Source organism: Puma concolor, chromosome A2 (assembly GCF_028749965.1).
Source record: "Puma concolor isolate L17-30 chromosome A2, mPumCon1.1.hap2, whole genome shotgun sequence".
NCBI lineage: Eukaryota > Metazoa > Chordata > Mammalia > Carnivora > Felidae > Puma > Puma concolor.
The window spans coordinates 93190440-93218374 of NC_141668.1; the positions used below are offsets into that span (position 1 = coordinate 93190440).

The window sequence follows — 27935 nt, forward strand, 5'->3', positions numbered from 1 at the left end:
AAAGTATATTATGTAAAAATAAATAATGCAGAGTTGGACCCCTTCCTCCTGAAATTCTGCTGATTATTAGACCAATAGGCCTTTGTTATTTCTGAGTTATTATCCTGATTAGCGAAAAGATACAAAGTGATAACTTCTATCAGCAATATAGCATATTACTATAAGAATTCCTTTTTAAGGTTTCGATCATGTATCTTTACTTTAAAAGCTAGCTACTTTCGCTTCAGAAGATTTAAGCCACCAGACAGAAGATAATGTCAGATTATCATTAAACTTGAGTTGTTTCACGAGACACTTATGTCATATGAGAGAATTGGTAAATCTCTGATATGACATGAAAAATTAAATTTCTGTAATTCTTTTCACTCACTATACAGTTACCAAAATGTTAATTGAATATTTGCAAAACATTTCAGAATCTTTTGATTTTTTTTTATACCTAATGTAATTGTATTACTTTACAGATGGCAGAAAATTTTTTCATTTAATGTCTGGGGTAAAATTGCAACTTTCTGGAACAAGGCTTTCCTTACTATTATAGTCCTATTGATTGTTCTATTTCTAGGTAAGTATTGAATTCCTCTTTTGACTAAGCTTAACTCTAAGGGTTTTTTTAGTTAATGAATTCACTGGGTTTTTAATTAACTAAGTTAATGTTGCTGTTGATACATAGTGGGTTGTACAGGGGCCATCCTGGGTTAACTGCCATATATGTCACTGTTTTATGAAGAAATGTTTCCCATGTCCCATACCACCAACCTCTGAAATGAATTCCTTCTTATAAAATGAGGAACAGCTGGTGTGAGAAGGTATGAGTAGATGACTGTATCAGGATGTGAATGGGTTCATGCGTTATTTCAAAATGTCAGTATTTGTTCCATGGTATGCTATTGTTATCAAGAAAATCTCCAGTCAGGGGCTCCTGGGTGGCTCAGTTGGTTGAGCGTCCAACTTCAGCTCAGGTCATGATCTCATAGTCTGTGAGTTCAAACCCTGCGTCGGGCTCTGTGCTGACAGCTTGGAGCCTGGAGCCTGCTTCGGATTCTTTGTCTCTCTCTCTCTGCCCCTTCCCCACTCGTGCTCTGTCTCTGTCTCTCAAATATAAATAAACGTTAAAAAAAAAAAAAAAAAAGAAAATCTCCAGCCACGTAAGAAGTAACATTAAACAAGTAAAGGACAGGGCCACGTGGGTGGCTCAGTCGGCTTAGTGTCTGATTTCAGCTCAGGTCATGATCTCACAGTTCCTGAGTTCAAGCCCTGCATCAACCTCTCGGCTCTCAGCACAGAGCCTGCTTCAGATCCTCTGTCTCCCTCTCTCTGCCTCTCTATTTCTCAAAAATAAACATTAAAAAAATTAATAAAAAAAAAAAAAAAACAAAAAACAAGCAAAGGAAAGTAAGGAAAACAGGTCCCAACTCTGCCACCAGCTAACTGTTTGCCTTTTGGCACATCATCTCTCTGAGTCTCGTTTATCCATTTGTAGAACAGAGAGAGAAAAGGCAACTATTTCTGCAGCTCCTACTGGCTCTGGTATCGTGATCTTTTAACTGTAAAGTTATCACAAGAATTTCTACTAAAAGCTGCCACATATCCATATAAGGAAGGAGAATGGTACTCTAAGGTTCTTTTGGTTACATATATCAGAAATGAACAGACCTCACTTGAGCCAGAAAGGGGAACTTAGAATAAAATGCAGGGTTGTTTTAGAGCAGCTCAGGGAAGGAAGGAAGCCAAATTCCAGGGAGGGATTAGACCTAGGAACTCAAGTGTCTCTTTCGTGCCCTGCATTATTCTGTGGGTCTACTTCATTCTTCCTTATCTCCATGGACTCTGATGCTCTATTCCCAAGGCAGAAAGTGGGCACCACATAGCTGCCAAATGTCATCACTCCAGCCATATGCAAGGATTAATTAGCTACTTCTGAGTCTGAATTTCAGTTATAAGGAATAAGGGTAGGAGTCACAAAGCACAGAACCATGACCACTGACTAGACCCTACATCCATGGGTAGGATGGGTAATTAATTCTCAGAGAATAGGGACATCAAGGATGGTCAATACAGGAGCTTTGACCATAGATGGTAAAGGCAGGTAGATCAGGACTTACCCTTTAAACCTCAGTGTTTCCATCTCAGAATAGGGTAATCACACCTGCTTCACTGAGGTGTTTAAAGGTTTAAATGTATTAGCGTATGTTAAGTACATAGTCCAGTGTTCTTAGCCACTAGAATGACAAAAGTATAATGCAAAACCAGTAGATTGCTCAAGTATAATTTATTACTTTACTTTCAATTTTATCTCACTTTTCCTGTTGGTTGTTTCTCTAATAAGGTAATCATTACCAGGTTTCATGTTCCTAGAGCCTGTATTAACTGAATGTGTTTATGTGTGTTTTAAGGTGGGAATAGGCAGAAAGGAAGCAGGAAACCCTGGAATATGTTTAGTGTCAGCAGAAATGCATCCCAGGTTTTGAAAGTTTCCACAAGTGATCCAAACAAGGCTATCTCCACGTGGTTTATAGAAAATTGACTACGTATTACACCCTGCCCCTATCGTTGCCCTTCATTTTTCACACACAGTCTCCTTTTCTACAGGTGATTTTATTCTACAGGTGGGTTTGTAGGGCCATTTGTATTTATAAACTTCTTTGATATTATTGATTAATTTTCAGCATTTCTGCATAATAGATCCAGAAATATTATTTTCATTTAAAAGCCAAAGAAGCTTTGAGGCGCCTGGGCGGCTCAATCGGTTGAGCGTCTGATTCTTGATTTCAGCTCAGGTCATGACCTCATGGTTTGTAGGTTCAAGACCCACGTTGGGCTCCACACTGGCAGGGCAGAGCCTGCTTAGGATTCTCCCTATCTCACTCGTTCTCTTCCCCTCTGCTGCTTGCTCTTTCTTTTTCAAAATAAATAAATAAACTTAAAAAAAAGCCAAAGGGGGTGCCTGGGTGGCTCAGTCGGTTAAGCGTCCGACTTAGGCTCAGGTCATGATCTCACAGTTCATGAGTTCGAGCCCCACATCCAGCTCTGTGCTGACAGCTCAAAGCCTGGAGCCTGCTTCAGAGACTATCTCCCTCTCTCTCTGCCCCTCCCCTGCTCACACTCTGTCTCTCTCGCTTTCACTTACAAAAATGAATAAACATTAAAAAAATGTTTTTTAATAAAAAAAACTATTTTTTATTTAATAAAATACTATTTGTTTGGCAGGTTTTTTAGTTATTTTGTAGTGGTTGTTGGTATGCTCTTTGTATATTATTGCGACAGTCTGAGGAATGAAAAGGGGAAATAGCCATTAAGACCAAGAAAAAAATTGTTTTAAGTTTATTTATTTTGAGAGAGGGAACACACATGGGGAAGGAGCAAAGAGAGAGGGAGAGAGAGAATCCCAAACAGGTTCCATGCCCAGCACAGAACCTGACATAGGGCTCAGTCTCACAAACCATGAGATCATGATCTGAGCCAAAATCAAGAGTCAGATGCTTAACTGACCGAGCCACCCAGGCACCCTGTCTAAGAAAATTTCTTAAGGATAATTTAAGAGACTATTTTGTACACCTCTATGCAAATAAATCTGATAGCCTACACGAAGTGGGTAATTTTGTAGAGAAATATAACTTGTCAGATGAATGCTAGGAGATACAGAAAATTTAAGCAGACCAATTTTCCATAGAAGAATTATAGAAAGTTATAAAAAAGCTACCTCCTTCAGAGAAGAATAAAACCAGATAATTTTGTAAGAAATTCTACCACTTTCAAAAAGCAGATGTTATTAATGCTGCTTAAACTGTTCCAGAATTTGAAGGAAAAAACTTTAAATTTTATGAAGCTAGAGAAAGGCAAACTCTATAATTGAAAATAAACTAAAACAAAAATATATATACGGGTATATATATGTATATATGGGTATATGTATGTGTGTATATATATATATGGGTATATATACGTAATTGAATATACGTATATATATATATGTATATATACCCATATATATAATGTCAGTGTAGCCAAATATTTCTAAAATCTCAGTGAAGTCATATTAATATTACTAGTATTAACAAGTTATATTTTTTTTAAGTTTATCTGAGAGAGAGAGTGCAGGGGAGGGGCAGAGAAAGAGGGAGACAGAGGATCCCAAGTGGGCTCCATGCTGACAGCGGAGATCCTGATGCAGGGCTCGAACTCTCAACCTGTGAGATCATGACCTGAGCCAAAGTCAGACACTTAACCGCCTGAGACACCCAGGTACCTTGATGAGTAATAATATATTAATAACATCAATGTTACTTTAATAATATTAATTTAAGTGACTTAATATTACTTTAATAATTACCATAATGATTTGATGATATTAAAGAAATAATAGATATAATAAAATGCTAATACAGAATGGAAAATAGGATAGTCTCTTGCCATTGATTGCAATGGAAGATGACCTATATACTATCGTCAACAGGTTGAATTTTATTCAGCCTATTAGGGATAGAAAGAGTGAAGGGTAACAGTTTGCAGTGTAGCTGGAGATGAGAGACAGTACAATGATAATAAGTCCTAGATGAATAGTAAAAACAAAAACAAAAAAAAACCTGTTACAAAGTTTGCCACTAGCATCCATTTACAGAACATCTCTTTTGAGCATGTGTCCTCCCAGGTGTTTTAGAGGAAAAGACAAAAAGAGAACCTGTCCAAAAAGTCCATTATTTAAAAGTTCAGTTATTTTCAAACTTGTTTCGTTCTTTTTTTTTTTTTAATTTTATTTTAGAAAGAGAGAGAAGGGAGCACAGGCAGAGAGAGAGGGAGAGATAGAATCTTAAGCAGACTCCACGCTCAGCTTGGAGCCCAGCATGGGGCTAGACCATATAGTCCTGTGATCATGACCTGAGCCGAAATCATGGGTCAAATGCTTAACCAAATGAGCCACCCAGGCACCCCAAAACTGCTTTCCGTTTTAATAACAATTTTATATTATTAAAAACTAAAAGTAATGTTTTTTTTTCTTTTTCTCTAATAGATGCTGTGAGAGAAGTAAGGAAATACTCCTCTATACCTGCCATTGAAAAAGGCTTAAGCAGTAAACCTGGTGCCTATGAACATGCACAAATGAAACTTTTTAGGTCTCAAAGGAATCTTTACATTTCTGGATTTTCATTATTTTTCTGGCTGTAAGTTTTTAAGCACAATTTTAGAACATGATTTATGTTTCTCTAACTCATTTTTCCTACTCACAGATCTTTTTTTCTACACTGTTTAGTATACTGACATCTCCATAAAAGAAAGCCAATGATATACCCAAATAACCAATAGCCATTATGACTTGTAGGCTAGATGGGTGCAGAAGGCCCTTCATGATCTGGCCCCTTGTCTCATACTGTTCTCTGACATTTACATCACTTCCACCCACACTGCCCTTCACTGTTCTTTCATTCATTCTTGCAACAAATATTTATTGAGTACCTAACTTCTTCCTGCTTCAAGGTCTTCACACCTGCTTCTCCTTCTCCCAGAACTCCCTGCTCTTCCCTGGCTAATTTCTATTCATCCTTCAGCCCCTTTCACAGAGAAGCTGTTTGTGTGACCATCATTGCCCCCAAAGCAGATAGTTTCTGCTGTGTGCTCTTTTGAGTATCATTCATGTTTGCAATTAAATACCATTGTAACTCTTGCCTCACCAACTAGAACCCAAACTCCTTGAAAGACTTTGTCTCATTTGCTGCTATGTCCCCAGTGCATAGCATAGTGTTTAACACTTAGCAGTTCCTAATACCTACTAGCAAAGGAAATACCTGTTGAATGAATATTTGAAGATATTAATTTCTAACAATGGAAGTTACCCATAAACAAATGTGAATGACCAGTTTTCAGGCTTGGCCAACCTCACACAATGCTCTTTAAATAGCAGATTTTGAGGTGGTAGGGGAAAAAAAGAACCAAAAGAGCAAAAACGACTTCACTTACTGACCTGCCACACTATCTAAAATTCTGTTTCGGGACTTAGTGACCTGCCACACTGTCTAAAATTCTGTTTCGGGACGTCTGGGTGGCTCAGTCAGTTAAGTGTCCGACTTCGGCTCAGGTCATGATCTCAAAGTTTGTGAGTTCGAGCCCCACATCAGGCTCTGTGCTAACAGCTTGGAGCCTGGAGCCTGCTTCAGATTCTGTGTCTCATTCTCTCTCTGCCCCTCCCCCACTTGTGCTCTGTCTCTCTAAAATAAATAAAAATGTAAAATAAATTCTGTTTCTACTCCTCATCACCTCTAAAAAGAGGATAATGAGCAAGTACTGCTGAACTGATCTTCCAAGTGCTAGTCTTGTAACAGACTACAAAGGAATGAGACACAGCCTTGTTCTGACAGAAAGACTTGGATTTACAGAGAGAGAAAGGAAAGAAGGAAGGAAGGAAAAGAAAGAAACATGTCCTCCTTAAACATCTCCCTCCACCATATCCATACCTAAAGGAGAATCATTTGACAATGACTTTTTATCTTAAATCACAATTCCTAATGACTAGTCTAGTTATACATTAATCTGATTTGTTTTGTTTTGTTTTGTTTAGTGTGTTGAGACGTCTGGTTACCCTTATTACTCAGCTGGCTATAGAACTGTCAAACAAAGGAGTACTTAAAACTCAAGCAGAAAATACTAATGAGGCTGCCAAAAAATTCATGGAAGAGAATGAAAGACTAAAACAGGTATTTATTTAAGTTTGCTTTTTTAAAACATGTGTAAACGGGGACACCTGGGTGGCTCAGTCAGTTGAGCATCCGACTTTGGACGTAATGATCTCACGTTATGTGAGCTTGAGCCCCGCGTCAGGCTCTGTGCTGACAGCTCAGAGCTTGGGGCCTGCTTTGGATTCTGTGTCTCCCCCTCTCTCTGCCCCTCCCTTGCTCACACTCTGTCTCTGTCACTCTTAAAAATAAACAAACATGGGGCGCCTGGGTGGCGCAGTCGGTTAAGCGTCCGACTTCAGCCAGGTCACGATCTCACGGTCCGTGAGTTCGAGCCCCGCGTCAGGCTCTGGGCTGATGGCTCGGAGCCTGGAGCCTGTTTCCGATTCTGTGTCTCCCTCTCTCTCTGCCCCTCCCCTGTTCATGCTCTGACTCTCTCTGTCCCAAAAATAAATAAACGTTGAAAAAAAAAATTTTTTTTAAATAAATAAACATAAAAAAAAATTTTAATATGTGTAAATGTTGTTGATTTTCCCAAGGTATATTATTTTTCAGTATCAAAAGGAGCATTTTTATAATTGGTAAGCAAAAATGACCATAAATAGCAATACTGTTCTATAAAATGATTGTTTCAAAAGTGTCTTATTGTCCTTTAGATTTGTTTGTTCTCAGTTTCCCTCTATAGTAGATTAACACCATTGAACCTGTTTCCTATAATCGAAAAAAAAATATTCTGGGAATATGGTTTTTAATTCCTTTATTACCATTAATTTTAGTTTATAACCTAAAGCAAATCTTTATAAGTCTCTATGTTGCCATTTCCTTTTCAGTTAAATTATTTTTAAGTCATTTTTAAAATTTGTTTTGTTTTAAATGTTCATTACATAGGAAGCAAAGGAAAGTAGTTTATGCTAAGATTGATAACTGCATATAGTATTTTTTTTTTACTGTTTACTTATTTTTTGAGAGACAGAGACAGAGCATGAGCTGGGGAGGGGACAGAGAGAGGGAGTCACAGATTCCGAAACGGGTCCAGGCTCCGAGCTGTCAGCATAGAGCCCGACGTGGGGCTCAAATTCATGAACCACAAGATCATGACCTGAGCTGAAGTCAGACACCTAACCGACTGAGCCACCTGCCCCTGCATATAGTATTTAAAATCTTTAATTTGGCCATGCTGCTGATACTACTACTTTGAGAACCCTATGCTGTAATTGCCCTGCCATTCAGGGAGAGTGTATATTAGGTACTAATATTTTCACTATTAAATAAAATAAATGAATAAATAAATGATAGCTACAAAATTATTTGAGGTATTTTTTTTTCTTAAGTGTAAAATTTAGGAGTCAGATCTCATAGCTTGAATGTTTGTAGTTCATCTTAAGCTCTGTAAGTTTTGTTAATTGTATTTCTTAGGAAAAAGTGCCAATGGAACCATTCAGAAGTGAAACAAATTTTCTTGAAAAAAAAAAGCATTCCTAAAATAATCCAACAAGATGATTTTCCTATTGTAAATTAATGAAATGCAAATAGTCAATTATGTATTATACCAAGTTATATTTATGTAAAAAGTGTTGATTTAACAGTAGAGAATTAAAATACTTAATCTTAAAGCCTAGCCTCCTATAGAAAGAACTATAAGAACCACCTTGTATCTATTCTAAACGAACAAGCCAATACATAATAGGACACAAGGCTTTCCAGAACCTATTAGGTAAGGCAGAACTCACTGCAAAAAAACTGTGTTTGATGCTACAGTATAATGATCACCTATTTAGAACCCATGTTTTATTTCTAGTGATGTCTGCCTTATTTTCCACTACAAACAAAAGGTAAAGAAAGACGTTTTTTCATATAAAACAGCACTGAAGGAGGTTTCTTTGGGGCAGGGGGTTGAAACCAGAATCTTTTAAGGAAACTTTTAGAGAATGAGCACCAGTTTTTTTTTTACTTTGTTTTATTCTGTTTTGAAAAGGCATTGGTCCATAGATGTCTTGTAAATTTCCCTTTGTAGTAAATATAGTTCTGGGAAATCAAGCTCTTGGTATTTCTGTATTCAAAACCAAATAATAAGTCATTTTTGCTTTTTTAGAATGTTTCAGTAGCAAAATCAGCCTCATTTTGTATCTCAATATTACTTGCTTCATTTTCCATCCTTTGATCTCACTTCACAGTGGCAAAAATAAAAACAAAACCCTCAAAGCTTTGATTAATACATGATGGCTAAACTCAAAAGCACACAGCCTTGTATTTGTAAACTTACTGTGTACCTATCTTGATTTAAAATTGTGCCTATCATGTTAGAGTTCTGAGTTCTAACTACCAACAGAACACTGCCTTTTTCCTCTTACTCTTTAGTTGTTTTCCTTTTACTCTTCAGCTCTAAGAAAATGGAAAGCGTTTTTGTGTAGTTTGGGTTCTAGTATGTTGAAATACACCATAATTAACATCCTTAAAGTAGTCTTGTCCTTCAAAAAAAAGTAACCTTTCTCAAACCATTTTTGGAACTCTTGTTTTGGAATTGTTTTCACAATGAGTTACCTTTGCAAGGAAATTTACTTAATGACTACAGATTCTTTGATTCTCCCACAATTTCTCCCTTTTTTTTGGTTGTTTGTTTATTTGTTTTTTGTTTTCCTCTCCTTTGATTCCATGCTGTCCTGGTTTCCTGCTTCCTGTGTATCTTGACCCAGTCAATGGCCCTAGATCATCTGAGATGTACAGATTTGCTGAGCTAAACCTAGTACATGTGAGGGATAAAATTTGTGAGTTGTACATCGATACTGTCAGTGCCCAGAGTGTAACTAATTGACCAAGAAAAGCCAGAGGTCAAAATATGAAAGATAACTTCTGTTTTAAGATACTTTGTGTAGATTTTGAAATACTAGCTCAGAAAAGATAAAATTAGTGAAACAATTCTTTATTCCGTGTCAGAGACACCTTATTGAATGGAAGGCACTTTATCCTGAGATCCAAGACACTTAGGTACCAGTCCTAACTCTCTCAATAATTAGCATTGTGGTCTGGGGCAAGCCACCTTGTATGTTCTGAGCTTCAGGGTTATAAATAGTGGCTAGCATTCTGCTGGGTACTGCTTCATATGCTTCACAGGAACGTGTCAATTCTCGCAACAACCCCACGAAGTTGGTGTTATTATCTGCATTTTATACACGAGGAAGCGGAAGCATAGTGTTAAATGACTTGCGCAAAACCGTTCAGCTAATAAACCACAAAAGCAAGATTTGAATCCAGGCAGAGTGGCTCTAGAATCCACACCCTTAACCACATTGTTTTGTGACTTTTTGTTACTCTCTTATAAAATGACTTGCAGATGGTGCCTGAGACCCCTTTCTGTTCTGACATTCAGTTCATTAAGTGAAACAGTTATGAAAGACCAATGAACTTTTAATTTAACTGCTTTAAAATGACAACAGTGATGGAGCTTTATTTCTTACTAGTTTTTTGTCCAGCCCTTGCCAAGGTGGTATAAGGTAGGTGGACAGTGAGCACGTGCAGGATTGTAGCCAGTGGCTAGCTATTGAATTTCAGTTCCAGGGCTCTTGGTCTTTCTCCAGCATCAAGTCACACATAATAAATTTAGACAAGTTTGCAGGTGCAATAATGAAAGCTTATTTACAAGACCAACACAAATCCACCTTTTCCAAGTCAATGGCATAATAATTCAAGCAGTCAGTGTAAACATTCCTGCAACTCAGTGGTTCTCTTCCAATTTGGGTAATCACTGAAGACTGTGTGAACTGAAATCAGTGAAATAACAGCTAGGATTATTTTGAACTTGAAGTGGCAACAAATTTATAGAGATTTGAAAAAATTCTTGTTTCTACTCTTTAAAAAAATTTTTTTTTAATTTTGAAGATAGGCAGTTCCTTAAGTATACACTTTAGTTTTTTGTCTCTTAACAATATTAGAGCTTTTGTTCTTTCTTCTGAGCTGCCTAATATCTGTTATAACACAATGATACTGTATTTGATCTTGTGCTACCATTTTTATGTTCTTGTCTCATCCTCTCCATTAGATTGAAGTTAGGTGAGAGCAGAGTCCATGTTTTTCTTACATTTTTATCCCTTATATCATCTAGTTGTACAAATTGTAACGTATTTGCATGTGGCCCATGCTCAGTAGAACTTGGTGAGTTTCGTTTATTGCTTACATGAGAAAAGGAATCACCTTGTAGTAGAAATTCTTTTCTGTCACTTTGTCTAAAATTGTCCTAAGCTGGGGCGCCGGGGTGGTGCAGTCAGTTAAACGTCCGACTCTTGATCTCAACTCAGGTTGTGCTCTCTAGTTTTGTGAGTTCAAGCCCCGCATTGGGCTTTGTGCTGACAGCTCAGAGCCCGAAGCCTCCTTCGGATTCTGTGTCTCCCTCCCTTTCTGCCCCTCCCTTTCTCGCACTCTCTCTCTCTCAAAAAAAAAAAAAAAAAAAAAATACTACCGCTAATGTCATCCTCAATGGATAAAAACTGAGAGCTTTCCTGACCTTAGGGATGTCCACTCTCACTTCTGTTATTCAACATAGTATTGGAAGCCTTAGCCTCGGCAATCAGACAACATAAAAGAAATAAAAGGCATCCAAACTTTTGCACTCCTGGTGGGAATGCAAACTGGTGCAGCCATTCTGGAAGACAGTATGGAGGTTCCTCAAAAAATTAAAAATAGAACTACCCTACGACCCAGCAATTGCACTACTAGGTATTTATCCACGGGATACAGGTATGCTGTTTCAAAGGGGCACATGCACCCCAGTGTTTATAGCAGCACTGTCAACAATAGCCACACTGTAGAGAGAACCCAAATGTCCAGATGAATGGATAAAGAAGATGTGGTATATATTTACAATGGAGTATTTCTCAGCAATCAGAAAGAATGCAGTCTTGCCATTTGCACCTATGTGGGTGGAACTAGAGGGTATTATGCTAAGTGAAATTAGTCAGAGAAAGACAGATATCATATGACTTCACTCATATGAGGACTTTAAGACACAGAACAGATGAACATAAGGGAAGGGAAGCAAAAATAATATAAAAACAGGGAGGGGGACAAAACATAAGAGACTCTTAAATATAGAGAACAAACAGGGTTGCTGGAAGGAGGGGTTGTGGGGTGGGCTAAATGGGTAAAGGGCATTAAGGAATCTACTCCTGAAATCGTTGTACCGTATGCTAACTAACTTGGAAGTAAATTAAAAAATAAATAAATTATTAAAAAATAAACATTAAAAAAAAATTGTCCTAAGCTGCTTTTTTACCTGACTGTGGAAGCTGTCAGTATCAAGTTACTGCCACTTTAAATAACCCATGCCAATGTGTATTTTATTTTTCAACCATTAACCTAATTTACCTTTTGTGGTAACTTAATTTTTTTTTAATTTCTTTAAGATAATTCAGCTTCTTAATTCTATTGACAGTGATGGTTTCCTTCTAGATATACAGAATTCTGAAATATTTTAATATTCAGATCTTAATTTTTCTTGCCTAAAAAAGAAAATCTACAACCAGATAATAAACATTTTAAAAACCAGCATAGATTTCAAAATAGAGCATTGTAAAAGATTAATAAAAGTAATTTGGGGACTGTTCAATGACTATTCAAAATTTGGTAAAATTTTCCAGGCATAGAGCTGGCCTTGTCATTTTACGCTTATCCATCCTGACATTATACTCTTTTTTCTTTTTTTTTTTTTTTTACAGATGGGTCTACATAAAAATAGTCTGAGTAGACAGCTCTGTAATTGGAACATAATGGTTTACCAATTAATATACTCAGAACTGTTTTTTTTCCCTTAGATTTACATCACACACATAATGGAAGAAAAGGCATCACATTATTTACCTAAGTACTTTTTGAAAATATAATTTAATTATAGCCCAACCAGAAATCCTTATTTTCATTTCAGAGATTCAACCTTAGTAAGAAGAAATATTTTTTTTGTTTTTTTTGCCAAATATCAAGTTTCCGCAAAAGTGTATCGTAGAAAATTATAAAATACTTAAAGGATAAAGAATAAAATAAAGACCAATAATTTTAAATACGTTATTCAGCCTATATCCTGAAATAATACCTCATTGTTGCCATATAAGCTTACTTCTTTCTATAACTCTCTTTTCTGATAGCTTTTGAAAAACTATGTCAATGAAGAGGAACACATTTTGGAAGCAGAAAATAAAAAACTAATAGAAGACCAGGAAAAACTGAAAACTGAATTAAAGAAGACTTCAGATGGTAACTTTGTGCGCATGTGTAAAAGTGGAAAGAGTGGCATGATATCTTAGGCTGTTAAACTTCACTGTTTTTCCTAAAACAAAACTAATGGCTCAGTGTTCTTCTGAAGAAAAGACTAAAAGTGACCTATTTATAAGTTCCTGCTCAAATATGAAGATAAAACATGGTTTCAGCCAAGAGAAACATACTCTGTTATACAGAAAAACATGTAGGTGTTTCAGATCTGTGTTGTAAATACAGATGTTCCTGCCTTAGTGAAAGAGCTCTGTTCTGGAAAAGTTGCTTGTCAATACATTTTTGGAAAATGAGTCACATTTTTCCATTATAGTATGTTGCTCCTTTGAAAGAAGCAATCGCAAGAGGACAGTTTTGGTTACAGGAAAATCTATTGCTTATCTCATACCCTGATATTTCCTACCTGCCAGATATAAGGAAAGCATTCCTTGAAAAGAGATGGATATTATAGAGTCAACAGCAATCTGGGATGCCAGCTGCCAGTTTGAATGGCTTATTCCAAAATACATTGCAGTCAGGACTTGGGAAGGCAGCTGTTTCTGCTGTTTTTTGGTCTTTGAAAAATAATTTTGACAGCATTTTCTTTTTCTTTGTCAAAGAAAAAATTGTTATTTCTTGTAGCCACATAACATAGAGAAGTAGGTACCCCAAGTCCAATGTCATCCCAGGAAACTCTGAATAAAAATTTGTGGCTTGACCCCTGGGCAGCATGCTTGCATATAACAGATATTCATTGATGTTGTCCAGACAATGAGGGACCTCTCAGCCAGCCAGAGTTAAAATAATGATCAGTGCATAGACCTTCTCTGATCTCAAATCTCTTCCACTACTTTATGTGAGAGGTAAATTAAAAAAATGTTCAGTGACTGAATGAAGGACCTGCTTTATACCATTTGTAAGTTTATATTTTTTTAAAAAGATCTTGGCTTAGTAAAAGTTTTTTTTTATAATATAACTTGCTTTTATTGATTATACGTTTACAATATTTGGATAGAGTTTACTTTATCAAGATGTATTTGAATTTGATATGAAAAGCCCAGAGATAAAAGCTTATTCTGTAAAAACAAAACAAAACCAAAATCCATAGGATATTTCATATGATATAAAATTCTTTAATCACTTTCCTACTTCTTATTTAAAGTGAAGAAAGATTTCTTTAGAGGCAGTAAGTTAAAAAATCAGTTACTCTTCTAGACAAAGGTAATGTATTATGTGGTTGGTATAGTATAGCCCCAAATTCCTTGTTGGTGTTGTTCTCTCTTCTGTCATTACAAAAGATTTGGAACATGATCAAGAAGTTTTAACATTTATATGAATATAAATGTAGTAATCACCTACCGTCTGTATTAGACATTTAAGAAGAGAAGCAGTATTCTTTTTTTTTTTTTTTTTTTTTTACCCAGCATAAAATATTGCTGCTGCTAATCCTTTTGAAGAATGCAAGGAACTATTTCCAAAATACCTTTAATTAGAGTAAAAAAAGATTGTTTCAAAATCTTGCTTTTTTTCATACCTGCCCTGGCATAATGTAAAAAGGGTGGTACAAAAGTAAAAGACAGACAATCGGGTATTTGCTCTGCTACACCTCTCTTTGGCGAGTTTAGTTTCTTTTTCCTTTTCCTTTGAAAATCCCAACTCTGAGATATTTTGAACTTTGCGTAAGTCTGCCTAAGTCTGAGTTATAACTCTACACCTAATATTATTTTAAAGTAATGTGAAGAAACTCAGGACTTCTTCAACAGACAATTCAGATGTTTGAAGCAGCTGAACTCTGATAATATAGGTGTTGTGTTTATAATCTGATAGCAAGAGATACCAGCAGAATTCTGTGTTTAAAGTGTAGACTGCAACACTACTTTCAAAGTAATTGGAGTTGAGGTCAAAGCAGATTTTACCTGCTTGAGCACGTCCTGTTAGGTTTCTGCAAGATGTGTAATATTTTATGAACACATTTTATCTACCCAAAATTATTATTTTACACACAGTATTAATGACCTTGAGAAGATCAAAGTTCCATTTCTGAAAGAGATATATCTTTGGCTATGGTCTCTTGACGTATTCCAGTCGAATTCATTAAAGCAAGAGCTAAGAAATTACATAAATTAATAGTGCAAGATTCAGATGAATTCACTAGCACAATGCTTTGTACCAGGTACCATTCAAACATAGCCATTGATTTCTCACATTGAGGGTATTAAGGCTGACGGTGCTTAAGAAATGTTTCAGAGAGTTCTTTTTTTATATTTGAAAATTAAGTAGAAAAGCAGTGTGGTTTGTCTTTTGATGGAGGCAAATAGAGTATTTTCAATGTGAATTTTCTTACCCTTGGTGTTTGTTTAATCCAAGTGAAACATTTTCTCCAAAGTATACTAGTGGAGATAAAGCGTAAATATAAGTGTTTATTTAAACTGGTTAGCCTCAAGTTGGAAAAGTGGTGTTCCAAAAGCAGTGGTAAGAATATTCTATTAGTCGTGCCGAACACTCCATCAGTTTTTAATCACCAGCTCAGATTTGGGCCGGAGTTAGTAAATTGTCTGTGCTTCAGTGCAGTAACATGGCCCTAGTCATCCAAAAGAGAGCATGCATGTCCCAAAGCACCTAATTTATATTCAGGACTAACTTAGTCAGGTGTAAGGACCTGATCTGTCATTTTTAATGATCTGTTTAACAATAACTCTGATATCCCAGTATGTGGAGTAATTGGGAAAGGGCACTGCCATGAAAAATGAGAACTTAAGCTTTGAAGAATTTACAAAGCTCTCAAAATTAGAAAGAAAAAAAAAAACAAGCTCTCATAATAAAAATAGATCTTGTATGTGATGGAAAACTTTATGATGTCTGAGGAGACTGACTTCAAAAGAGTTTCCCAAGATAGCTACTGGTTTTTATTCTTACAAATAAATACCTTCTTGGCATTTATTCTTATTAATAAATACCTTGTCGGTATGTATTCTTATAACAAGATGAAACATGCTGTTCAATCATTGCATACATTCAGGCAATGGTAAATGTTAGATATGATTTTAAAAGCGGTTGAGTTTTGGGGCACCTGGCTGGCTCAGTCAGTAAAGCATGTGACTCTTGACAGCAGGGTCATGAGTTCAAGCCCACATTGGGCATAGAGCTTACTTTAAAAAAAGAAAGTGATTTTCCACAAAAGTTTCATGTGGAAATGTCTCCTCATTCCTTTATGAGCAGGACTGTATTCACAGCATGCTGCATTTTAAAAGGAGTGCTCAGAGCCACCGATCTTACAGTAGAGATTGAATAGTAGCCTGTATCTCCTGCATAAAGGGAAAAAAAGAAGAAAAGACAAAAAAGTGATTAGAGCAAATTTCTTGACCCTGGCTTTATCCTCCCTCCCTCCTCTTTCCTTCCCTCCTTCTTTTCTTCCTTCCTCTTTCATTCCATCAACAATTTTTTTAAAGAACTTTTCAATTATTTATTGTGAGATCTTTTAACATAAAATAAGACATAAGCTTTTTTTTTCAACTTTTTTTTTTTAACATTCATTTTTGAGAGACAGAGCATGACAGGGAAGGGGCAGAGAGAGGGAGACACAGAATCTGAAGCAGGCTCCAGGCTCCGAGCTGTCAGCACAGAGCCCAAGGCGGGGCTCGAACTCACGAACTGTGGGATCATGACCTGAGCCAAAGTTGGACGCTCAACCGACTCAGCCACCCAGATGCCCCAAGACGTAAGCTTTTTATACAGATTTAAAACTGAGGGCTTTCCACTTCCTTACAGATGAATTATTTGAGCCATCTATCTAAAAATAAGTTGTCAAAGTCCAACATAAGCATGTTTTACAGTTGAAAATTTTTGTGAGCATCAACTGTCTTTAATTTGCAGCTATATCAGAGGCACCATCTAATTTTAAAGTTAATACTTTAAAAAATTGTTAGTTTTGGTCATATTTTTTGCTTTATTTTAATGAGTTTTTATGATTTGAATGAGAAATTCAAACTTTTCTCCTCTCCTTACACATCTGGAAGTTTCTGCCTCTTTGCCATCTCCTTCCCTTCTCTTTTTTTTTTTAATTTTTTTTTTCAACTTTTTTTTATTTATTTTTGGGACAGAGAGAGACAGAGCATGAACGGGGGAGGGGCAGAGAGAGAGGGAGACACAGAATCGGAAACAGGCTCCAGGCTCCGAGCCATCAGCCCAGGGCCTGACGCGGGGCTCGAACTCACGGACCACGAGATCGTGACCTGGCTGAAGTCGGACGCTTAACCGACTGCGCCACCCAGGCGCCCCTCCTTCCCTTCTCTTAATAACTGAAGAAAAGTCCATATTAAAAAATAATGGTACGGTTTGTATGATGGGTGTGACAATAGGCAATATGTAACTTATAGTACATTAAGTAAGCAAAAAAAAAAAAAAAAAAGTGCACCAAACTATTAATAGCAGTTATCTTTGGTATATACAAAGAATTTTTTTTTCTGCAGTTGAAATTATTTTCTGTAATGAATTTCTTTTACTTGTATAGTGGAAAGGGTCAAAAAAAACCCCAAAACTGTTTTTCCCAAATATCCAGGTAATCTAAGGCATTCAGTTTTTAGCTTAAATTATCTAATCAATTGACTCTATTCTCTACTTTGGGAATAGATACTACATATTAGGAGTTGTGTGACCTTTTCTAAGTGACCTGGGTCACAGTACAAAACCTGAAAATACATGAGATCATTCTGGTCAAGTCACTGACCCTTTTTAGGCCACAGTTTTCTCTTCTGTTAGGGAACAGGCTTGTTAACCTTTAATGTCTGTGTTATCTCCAAATAATGTAATTAAGCAAAAGTGACCATCAAGAACTGTTTTCATTGTGGCTTTTTGACCCTTCAAATTGTATTTATTTTTCATTTGAGAAAGCTTTTCACCGTAAGTTACCTTTCTCCCAAACTGAAGTTCAGCAGGTGGTTAATTAAGCCATATTCCTCACAGGAGAAAAATGCTTCGTGTAGGCTTAGAATCATTAGGACAGGGCCTGGCATGTTTTATACACCCATTAGCTCATAGCCCAAGTGTGTTGTATGGAAAGGAGCTACAAATCTTAACCCTCTTGGGTGGGACATAACTATTTCTCACTAGGTTATAGTGTGGCTGTTTGTTTAGAACATCTCCTAGAACACAGATATGGAATAATCAAACTGCTGGAAAGGAGAAATGATTTAAGTAAAGAAAGCATTACATTCTTTTCATTATATATATTAAGGAAATAAAAAATGAGAGTAGATCTTTAGAGCTTTTCTCTCCGAGTGTCTTTCCTTAGGGAATTATAACACAAAGTAGTCTCTATAAGGCTTAAACGGGGTACTGAATTTTTTTTTCTTTTTTTCTTTTATCAGAATGTCCATATACATAAATCCTAAAAGTCAAAAGTACTACAAGCCTTACAATGAAAAACAGCACTTCCCTGAGACCCATCTCCAGAAACAGCTACATTCAACTCATTTAGCTATATTTCTTCTGATATTCACCTCCAGATTTCTAAATGCAATGTTTAGGTAGCTATTTTTTGATCTTTCAGTGTGTGGGATTTTATCTTTGACTCTCTTACGCGGAAGAGAAGCACTCAGCCCTTACATCTTTCCCAATTCCTTAGACACACTTCCATCCCACTATCACTCCCATATAAGCATATCATAATTTTTATTACATTATTATGATTATATATCTATCATTCGTCATCGTCATGAGGACCCCTTTGCCTTTTTCCTGTGTTGATACCCTCTTTCCTGGATTCCATGCCTACCATTTTTTATGTATTCTCTCCTTTTGGTAGAACATATCATCTAGTAGAGTACATGAAAGATAAACAATTTGAAGCCATGAATGTCTGAAAATAATTATTTTCTGAAATAACTATCATTATTTTAGCCTCACCCTTGGTTGAAAAATGTTGAACCTCAGAAATTTGAATGCAGTGCTCCATTACCTTCTTGATTCTGTTGTTTCTGTTGACATGGCCAGAGTCATTCCAGTCTTTTTATATATGGCCTGTTTCATTTTGTTCTGCCTTCTGGAAACTTGTGGAATCTTTCTCTCCCCAGGGTTATAAAATTTCATCATGAGAGAGATTTTAGGAGACAGAACCAACAAGATTTGGGGAATGAGAGAAACTAGGAATTTAAGACAACCCCTCGTTTCTAATTTGGTTGACTAGGTAGGTAATACTATTAACCTAGATCAAAACCAAAAGAGATGTGGGGTGCTTTCTTTTATTTGGAGAGAGGGAAAGCAGATAAGTTTGATTATAAATGGGTATCCTAGTGAATATGCCCAAAGAACAGTTGGAAATACAAATTGGAAGCTTGGAGGAAAGGTCCTCTCAAGCTAGAATCTAAGCCATCATACATATGGATAACTCTGATAGTTAAATCAAGGAGTTAACGGGAATGTCAAGGAAGACTGTATTGAGTTAGAAGGAAGAGGTCTGAACACAGAATGCTGGTACATCCAACTTTTGAGGATTAAGCTGAGAATAGTCATCAGAGGAATCATCAGAGGTTCTACCTGATAACGATTCACTTCCGACCATTTAATTCTCAGTCATTTAACTAGTAGTAAAGATTCCCTGGATTCCAGTCAGATACCTCTGCTTTGCAGTGTGTGTTAATAATATTAAGCCTACTGATGGCCACGAAGATATTACTAATACAAATTCTAAGTGTATTCTTCTAAAATTTTTAAATATCTTTGAAAGATATTTTGAAAATGCAAGAAGGAACAGAGTGTATGAGAAGTGTATGGCTAATGTAAGTTGGCAGAAGTTAGGATATATGAGGAATCTGAAGCTTGGGAAGCAGAGGCTGTTGTTCAGCCATGCTCCCTCCTCTCTCCCAGGACTACCCCACGGATTTCCACAGTTTCATCTTTTCTTCCAAATTTGCAAACTTCTCAATTATTGACAAGAGATTGCTGTTGAGGTCAATTTTATATTCCCAAGACTTCTGAAGGTTTGTATTTCAGAATGTATATGTAATCCTAAGGGTTACATATTAAGAGGATTTTAGCAAGATGCAGTTTTTGCTCAGTTTCATCTATGAACTTTTACTCATACCTGCCGCCTACAAAGTATTGTGCTCCATGCTGTGAGGGACACCAAGGTGGATACATTGTTATCCCAGTCTTCAAGGATATCTAGTGAGAAAGGTAGATAACTGGTAACAAGAAGGTGAGGCAAGGGGATAACCGAACTGAGGGTAGTTTAACACAAAAGGCTGTTGTAGCACAGAGGAGAGAGTGCTTCATTCTCACTGGCAGAGGTGAGGAAAAATGCATGGGGGAGTATGTCATTTGAGCTTGGTCTCAAAGATGAGTGGGATTTCAGAAGCAGAGATGAGCTGTGTCTTCCCCTAGCCTCAGGAATGCACACAATCCAAGGATGAGAGGCCACTGTGCCTGAGCAGATGGTTTATGGCCAGGCTTGTGGCAAGAGTAATGAGGCTGGCAAGGAATCTGAGATAAGGTCTGGGGGCCGTGAGTACCATGCTTACAGATCCAGCATTTGTTCTCAAGTAGGCATAGAGGCTGCAGCAGAGTTTTAGCAAGACAATGTAGAGCCAGAAATAGTCTTGTACCAAATACTTTGTAGACAAAGATTTAGATAGGGAAGAAAGAATAAAATAACTCTTAAATGTGTAAGTGTTTTTTTTTTTAAAGAATTCTCTTGCACAGTTTGTTTAAAAATGCCGAAAGTGTGTAATGTTTGGAAGTGCGGAGTTTAAAGTTACTCAGGCTTTGTTTGAGACCAGCTTTTGTGTATTAGCCTCTCTGTGACCTTCGGGAAGGTACTTACTCTAAGCTGTAGTTCTTCATGGAGTCACTGCATATAAAGCACACAGCCCAGTGCCTGGTCTGTGTTCAAATCACTAGGCTTTACCATTATTACTGTTGTTTTTGTTACTATTTCTGTCAGAAGAGTTTCCAAGTGAAATAGGGAATGACTGAAGCGAAAAAGAAAAGTTTATTCCTTAATTTTCAACCTAAAAAATTTTGTGAAACCTAATTTAAAGCATTTTACTCAAGTTAAGGGATAATTTTTCTGACTCTTACTTTCCAAATCCATGTAATATTGCCTTTCTGATATATCATAATGAAAAGGCAATCAACTTGAAGATAAAATCTTTTACGAGCTTCTAAACTGAAAAGGAGTAAAAGACCTTTCAGAACCTGATCAGTGCTATAACATGCGATGGTAGATGTTTGAGCTGTTCATTTACTAATCAGATCTGAGGTTGGTTTACAAAACCAAAGTAAATTAATAGCACCGTTCTTTTCTGTGGGTATCTTGGAAAGATACCAGTTGGGCCCAGGTATTTTAAATACCCAGTGTTTCTGAGTGATGAACACCAAGGAGATGGATTTCTTTTTGCTTTCGAAGCTGGAGCAAGAGTTTTGCATTAGAGGGTAGCCTGATGAGGGCATCTCCATGTGAAAATCCACCCGGAGTCTCAGATCAACTTCCAAAATTAAATTTGTCATCTTCTCCAAATTATCCCCTCTTCAGGTTCCTGGATCAGAGCAATCAGGAAGGAAAATAATCTGGAAAATTAAAGGAAGAAAAAAACCTTTTCTTCCTAAAATTAAATCTCCTTGAAACACCCCTTGTTTGGAAAGGATAGCCTTTGTTCTTCCTATAAGGAAAATTGATAGAGTTAAAATGGGAAACTTTTTAGGAGACTTCTTAAAATTTTCGGTATGATTTGGGCCCTCCTCTCATGTTCTGAAACTTTATTTTATAGTTCTTCTGAGTAAATTTATGGTTTAAGAGAAACTGATAAAACTTACAAGTGTTGTTTTAGGACAAGGGCTGGCAAACTATGGGCCAAATCCTTCCTGCCTGCTGCCTTGCTTTTATAAATTAAATTGTACTGGAACAAAGCCATGCTTATTCGTACACATATTTTCTATGACTACAGAGTTGAGTAGACTAGACAGAGTCTACATGGCACAGAAAAAAATATTTACTATCTGGCCCTTTATAGAAATAGTTTGGCAACCTGTCCTTAAGGTCTTCAAATAAAGAAGAGTACCTTTTCCAGTGTAAATGAGACAAAAAACTGATGCAGAAAAAAAATTGTTTCTGCTGTCAATATTGTTACAAAATTTGGTGTGCATCTCAATGCTAGTTGAATATTGATCAGATAATTTAAGAAAGTACAGATACATATGTATAGTAAAGCTAGTTCTCTGTTTATAGTCAAAGCAAATTGTTGACTCCTTCAACTCTCCTATATGATGGGTTGACATTTCTTCTAGATTTCATGCATTGCTTCTGCTTACACATGAAATTGCTTTATAAAGCGTACCCTTTCCATAGCAGTTTGTATAATCTCTACTTACACAGTGCCTTGCCTACAATGTACATCCTGCTTTTTAAGTGGAAAGCCAGCATATTAATATCGTTTATAATTATCCTTTGCTAACTAACAGATCCATAATTGTTTTCTTAAACATATTAGCACCTAACTAAGATTAATGGAGGAAGTCTTTATGCACGTACTGATGTTCCTTTTGCCAACAGCACATGCAGTGGGGCTGATTTGATTTATGAAATTAGAAAGTCTATTTATCAGTTCCCTGGTCCAGAGGACCAGTAATCTTCATAAGTATTAACATGCCCTAAGTCCACGTGTTTTCTAAAACACGAAAACACTTTTCCATGAGCCTCATTAATATTCCCAGTAGCCCAGAATGTATGGGCAGGCAGTAGTATATGCAAAGTAATCATTCATTTCCTCTTTGTTCTTTGCAGGAGAAAAATGGATCTATATTTGGCTTTATTTATTAATGTTTACTGTATGATATAATTAGTTGTGCAGCTTTGTTTCCATTCCAAAAATGTCTTAATCCTCCTCTTGCAGAGTGAGCAGTCTTTTAAATCATGTCCCCATGTAGTCTTTATGCCTTTAGTGTGGCTTCATCATATTGCCACCAGAGTAGTTTTTTGGCACCGGAGATCGGATTTTATGCCTCTGAACTATTTAAAACTCTTTCTTGGTTCCTACCACCTTTATAGCTCTCCAGGATGGCACACATAATCTTCTGTGATCTGGCCCCCACCATCATCTCCAGCGTTGTCCCCCCGGGCTTGTCCAATGTAAATTTTATACTCCTACTTCATTAAATATCGTAGTTGATAGATCTCCTTACAGTGGGGTGTCATTACTTTTCACCTTTGCCCAAGCCTGCGGGTCTCCTTCCTTCTTCCTTCATTCCCACTGGTAGCTGTGCTCATCCTTCAGCTCCAACGTTGCCATGTCTAAGAAGCCTCCCTGAGACGCCTTTCCAGCTGGATCGAGTGGCCACCTTGTGGGCTTCCGTATTGCTGCATAGTTGCTTATTTAACAGCATGCTCTGTAGAAATTATATTTTTATTCGTTTACCTTTCTTACTAGATTCTGAGTGCTGTGAAGAAACAGGGTACGCCTAAATCAACTCTGTCCACAGCATGCATCATGTGTTCTAAACACTGACTTTGGTGCCCTCTCTTCCCCCCTTATCCAGTTTAGCTTATCCTAATTCTGTTCTTGCTAACTACTCATCTTCTTCATCTCCTTACTCCTTCACTGCTCTCTGCTCCCTGGTCCCTCAAGGCCCTAACCCTGGTAATAAGCAAATATTCACCTGTTTGGCACCTGCACCCAAACATATCAGCATTGCTGAAGGGACCAACTTCTTGCTTTAAATAAATGGTCACTAAATTCTAAGGGGCCCTCGACACTACTTGGCAGTCCTATTACATTTATATAAAATCTCCTTTCCACTCTCCCAAAACTATCAGATCTCCTCTCACTTTGAAATTCTAAGTTCACCCCATTTCATTAGCACAAAGAATTAATCAGACAAAAACTTCATCTTCTCACCATCAAACTGCTATCCTCCTGCAGCTGGGCTCAAGCTTTATGCCTGTCCTTGGGTTCTAGTACATTCAGTTTCCATCCCTCATGTAGTGGTAGGGATCCCAATCTCAAGGGCTTTGTTTCTGCTGTTATTCAGGCACCAATTCGTGTCATCCTACAAGCATCCTCTGGGATCTCCTACCCAAAAAAATAAAAACAGAAACTTCCCTTCATCTCATATTCCTCCAGTTACTGCCCCATTTTTCTTGCTCTACTCATAACTCAATTTCTTATTTTCCTTTTAACTTTTTATTCAGGCATAATTTCAAACTCACAGGGAAGATGCAAGAATAGATGGACACATTCCTCTATACCCCACACTCAGTTACCCAATGGCAACACTTTACATTTGCATCATCCTTTCGTCTCACTCTCTTTGTAGCATTCTCTCACTTGTTTGGATATTTTCCAAACGTTGATTTTCTAATTCCCTTATTCCTTCTACATTTGTGAGATGCCACCCTGTTATAAGGAGGAATCTTCCTTTATCCTCTAGGTATTTGTTTAATACATTTGGTGGGTCACAACCCATTATGAACATTATGCTTTTTGTTCAGATTGTCTCTGATTTTGGCAGACTGTCTCAAGTTGGGCCTCGTGTCATCTTGTCATGTCCCCACGACGTAAGCACTTTCTTTCTGGTATTAAAAGAAATACTCCAAGCTCACCTTATACTTTTCCTCCTCCAGCCCTTGAATCAACCATTTCTCCAATGAGCCTTGGTTCCTCTAAGTGGAGAATGGTATTTGGAAAATAAGATCTGGATCATGGATGTGCCCATTACTACTGGGGTGTCATTACTTAGAGGTTCTCTCAGGCAGACAGAATTGATAGAAACTTAAATTCCACCTCTTTAAGAAGGGACTCTTCCTGACTGCCCAGTCTAATGTGACTGTACAAGCAGTCACTGTGCCATCCCTCTGTCTTAACTTCTGCATGACACTTAGCACTTCATCGATCTGTGTATTGTGTGTCTTCCTCCCAGATTAGAAAATGGGTTTTGTGAGAACAGAGACCCTGTATCTTTTCCCTGTATCCTCAGCATTCACAAAAATGCCTCATGCCTAGTGAGTTTTTGAAGGAACAGATGCGTGGGTAACTCCCTTGTCTTGGGACAGTTTCATCTCTGTAACAACTTCATCTTTTATGTCACAAACAACCGGAATCTCAGCAGTTAGAGACAAAAAGAAACATCGTCTTTGTTCCTCCTATTCTTTTTTTTTTTTTTTAACATTTATTTATTATTGAGAGACAGAGAGAGACAGAGCATGAGCAAGGGAGGGGCAGAGAGAGAGGGAGACACAGAATCCAAAGCAAGCTCCAGGCTCCAAGCTGTCAGCACAGAGCCTGAAACAGGGCTTGAACCCATAAATCACGAGATCATGACCTGAGAAGAGGTCGGACGCTTAACCGACTGAGCCACCCAGGTACCCCATTTATTCCTCCTATTCTTGATGAAACAGGAAAGATTTGCCATCACTGTTAAGGAGCTTAATGCTCACTGCCCTTCTATATTTATTGTACATAATGACCATGATACATGATTGCATAGCAACTCTTCTTATGAACCCGAATTCTAAATATTTAATGTACTAAGCCCATGTTTCTTTACTAGAATATCTGTTTTTCCATTATTCACCTTCTCCATGCTCATTAAGTTTTTAAAATATCACCACTTGGAACTTGCCATTTGTTTTTTTTAATACATACTATAATACATAATACATAATTGAAAAACATCAAAAGATTTGATAATGAATACTGAATATTCTATCTGATCCTGTATGCATCGTGTTTTGTTGTGTTGTATTCCCATTGTACTTTTTTTAAATATATTTTTTAAATTTTATTCATTTTTGAGAGGCAGGGAGCGGAGAGAAAGAATCCAGAATGGGGTCTGCACCATCAGCATGGAGCCCAACACAGGGCTCAAACCCACAATCTGTGAGATCACGACCTGAACTGAAATCAAGAGTTGGACGTTTAACCAACTGAGCCACCCAGATGCGCCCTAAATAAATTTTTTATGTTAAAACAATTTAGATTTGGAGTTCCTGGGTGGCTCAATCAACTGAGTGTCAGACTCTTGGTTTCGGCTCACAGTTTGTGGGTTTGAACCCCGCGTCGGGCTGGCTCTGTGCTGACAATGCAGAACTCGCTTGGGATTCTCTCTCCCTCCCTCTCTCTCTGCACCCCCCCTCCAAAATAAGTAAATAAACTTTTAAAAACAATAGTTTAGATTTACCAAAAAACAAAGTGTAGAGAATTCCCATATACCCCACGCTCAGTTTCCTCTATTATTGATGGTATATGTTAATGTGGTACATACATAGAATTAATGAACCAGTACTGATAGTGTTTCTCTGTTGGCATTTATCTGATGTTTTTCTCATGATTAGACTAGGGTTATGGGATTTGAGGTGGAAGTCACAGAAGTAAAGTGCCATTTTCATCACATTACATTAAGAATACATACCAACATGATTTATCACTGTTGGTGTTGACCTTGATCACCTGGCTTTGGTGGTATTTGTCAGGGTTCTCTACTGTAAAGTCACCCTTTTTATTCCCTCTATGTATAGTGTATTTTTTGGAAGGAAGTCACTGTTCACAGCCCACCCTTAAGAAACGGCTACCTTCCTTGAGGGTGGAGTATCTACATATATTTGGAATTCTTCTGCCCAGATTTGTGTGTTTACCCTTATTTGTTAATTTCTTCTTTAATTTATGCCAGTATGGAGTTAGGGGTATTCATTTTATACTTTGGAATGTAATTTAACACTGCTTTATTATTTATTGCTCAAGTTGTTCTAGCTCTCTGGCCATTGAGAGCTCTTTTATTTGGCTTCCGCATCCCTTTGACATATCCCCATCCATTATTGTGGATTTGTTTTGTCTTGGGTTTGTTTTTTGAGTACTTCCTTGTTATTGGACACTACAAGATGCTTCAGGCTGATCTTGCAATATCCAGCCTCATTTTTAGAGTCAGTGTTTTAGGTTCTTTGTTTCTTTTAATTGAACTGGATTCTGTAATACTGTTTGGTTTTTGTTTTTAATTTTCAGTTAGCATGAGATATTTGTAACATGATTATATTTTTATCAAAATATTTTTAAATGGTCTGTTTGCTTTGTGACTCCAGCTCTCTTGAAGATTTTTTAATTGAAGTATAGTGGACACACAATGTCACATTGGTTTCACATGTACAACATAGTGATTCGACAACTCTGTACCTTATGCTGTGTTACCACAAGTGTAGCTACCACTGATCGGTTCACCATATGGTACTATTACAGTACCAGTGACTATATTTCCTTTGCTGTGTTTTTCATCCCCGTGACTTATTCATTCCATCATTGGAATGAATGTTTTGTTTTATTAAAGATAGAATTGTTTTTAGTTGGAACCAAGATTCCGGTCAGGTGAATAAAGTGGTACCTCATTGTTTACCTGACATTTATCACAATCTCAGGAAATGAACTGGTTCCACACAAGTGAATTTTTCAGATGCTTAAAGCTTAGACTTCCTTCAAGGAACATATTTTAAGCACCTTCCATGTGCTAAGCACTGTGCTAGGTGCTCAGAACAGAGATAAGACACTGCTCTGTTTCTTGAGCAGGCCACACTCTAGGGGAAATAGCTGCACCCCAGCATGGTGGGTGCTATGCTGAAGGTGAGCTCAGGGTGAAGTAGAGCCAACAGTGGAGATTAAGGACAGTTTCTTTTCTTTTATTTTTTTAACGTTTATTTATTTTTGAGAGAAAGAGAGTGCACAAGCGGGGGAAGGGCAGAAAGAGAGGGGAACAGAGCATCTGAAGCAGCTTCTGTGCTGACAGCAGACAGCCCGATGTGGGGCTCAAACTCACGAACCTCTAAATCCTGACCTGAGCCCAAGTCAGATGCTTAACCAACTAAGGACAATTTCTTGACATTTTGAAGGATACATGTTAGTTAGCCAGAGGAAATGGGAGCAAATGAGTGAGGCAGGGAGGTGAAGGGAGATGAGCACAGATGTTTGAACAAAATGAGCAGCATGTAACTAAAAGACTATGGCACTTTTGAAATACAAGTTGCCCAGTGTGACTGGAGCATAAAATAAGATGTCAGCA

The 27935-nt window shown here is 37.3% G+C and overlaps 1 protein-coding gene and 1 non-coding gene across 4 annotated transcripts in view; both read left to right on the forward strand.

Moving 5' to 3' along the window:
- Nucleotides 1-27935, forward strand: part of DUS4L (dihydrouridine synthase 4 like) — a 76682-nt gene that overhangs the window by 23662 nt on the left and 25085 nt on the right. For all 3 annotated transcript variants that reach the window (XM_086696946.1, XM_086696945.1, XM_025929594.2), the window contains 4 exons: nt 465-565; nt 5012-5162; nt 6554-6689; nt 12800-12908. In XM_086696946.1, coding sequence (XP_086553072.1) covers nt 465-565; nt 5012-5162; nt 6554-6689; nt 12800-12908 — 497 coding nt within the window. The remainder of the gene's footprint in view (nt 1-464; nt 566-5011; nt 5163-6553; nt 6690-12799; nt 12909-27935) is intronic.
- LOC112867106 (small nucleolar RNA U109) lies at nt 16084-16215 on the forward strand. Its single transcript, XR_003224166.1, has one exon. It is a non-coding gene; the product is annotated as a small nucleolar RNA U109 (small nucleolar RNA).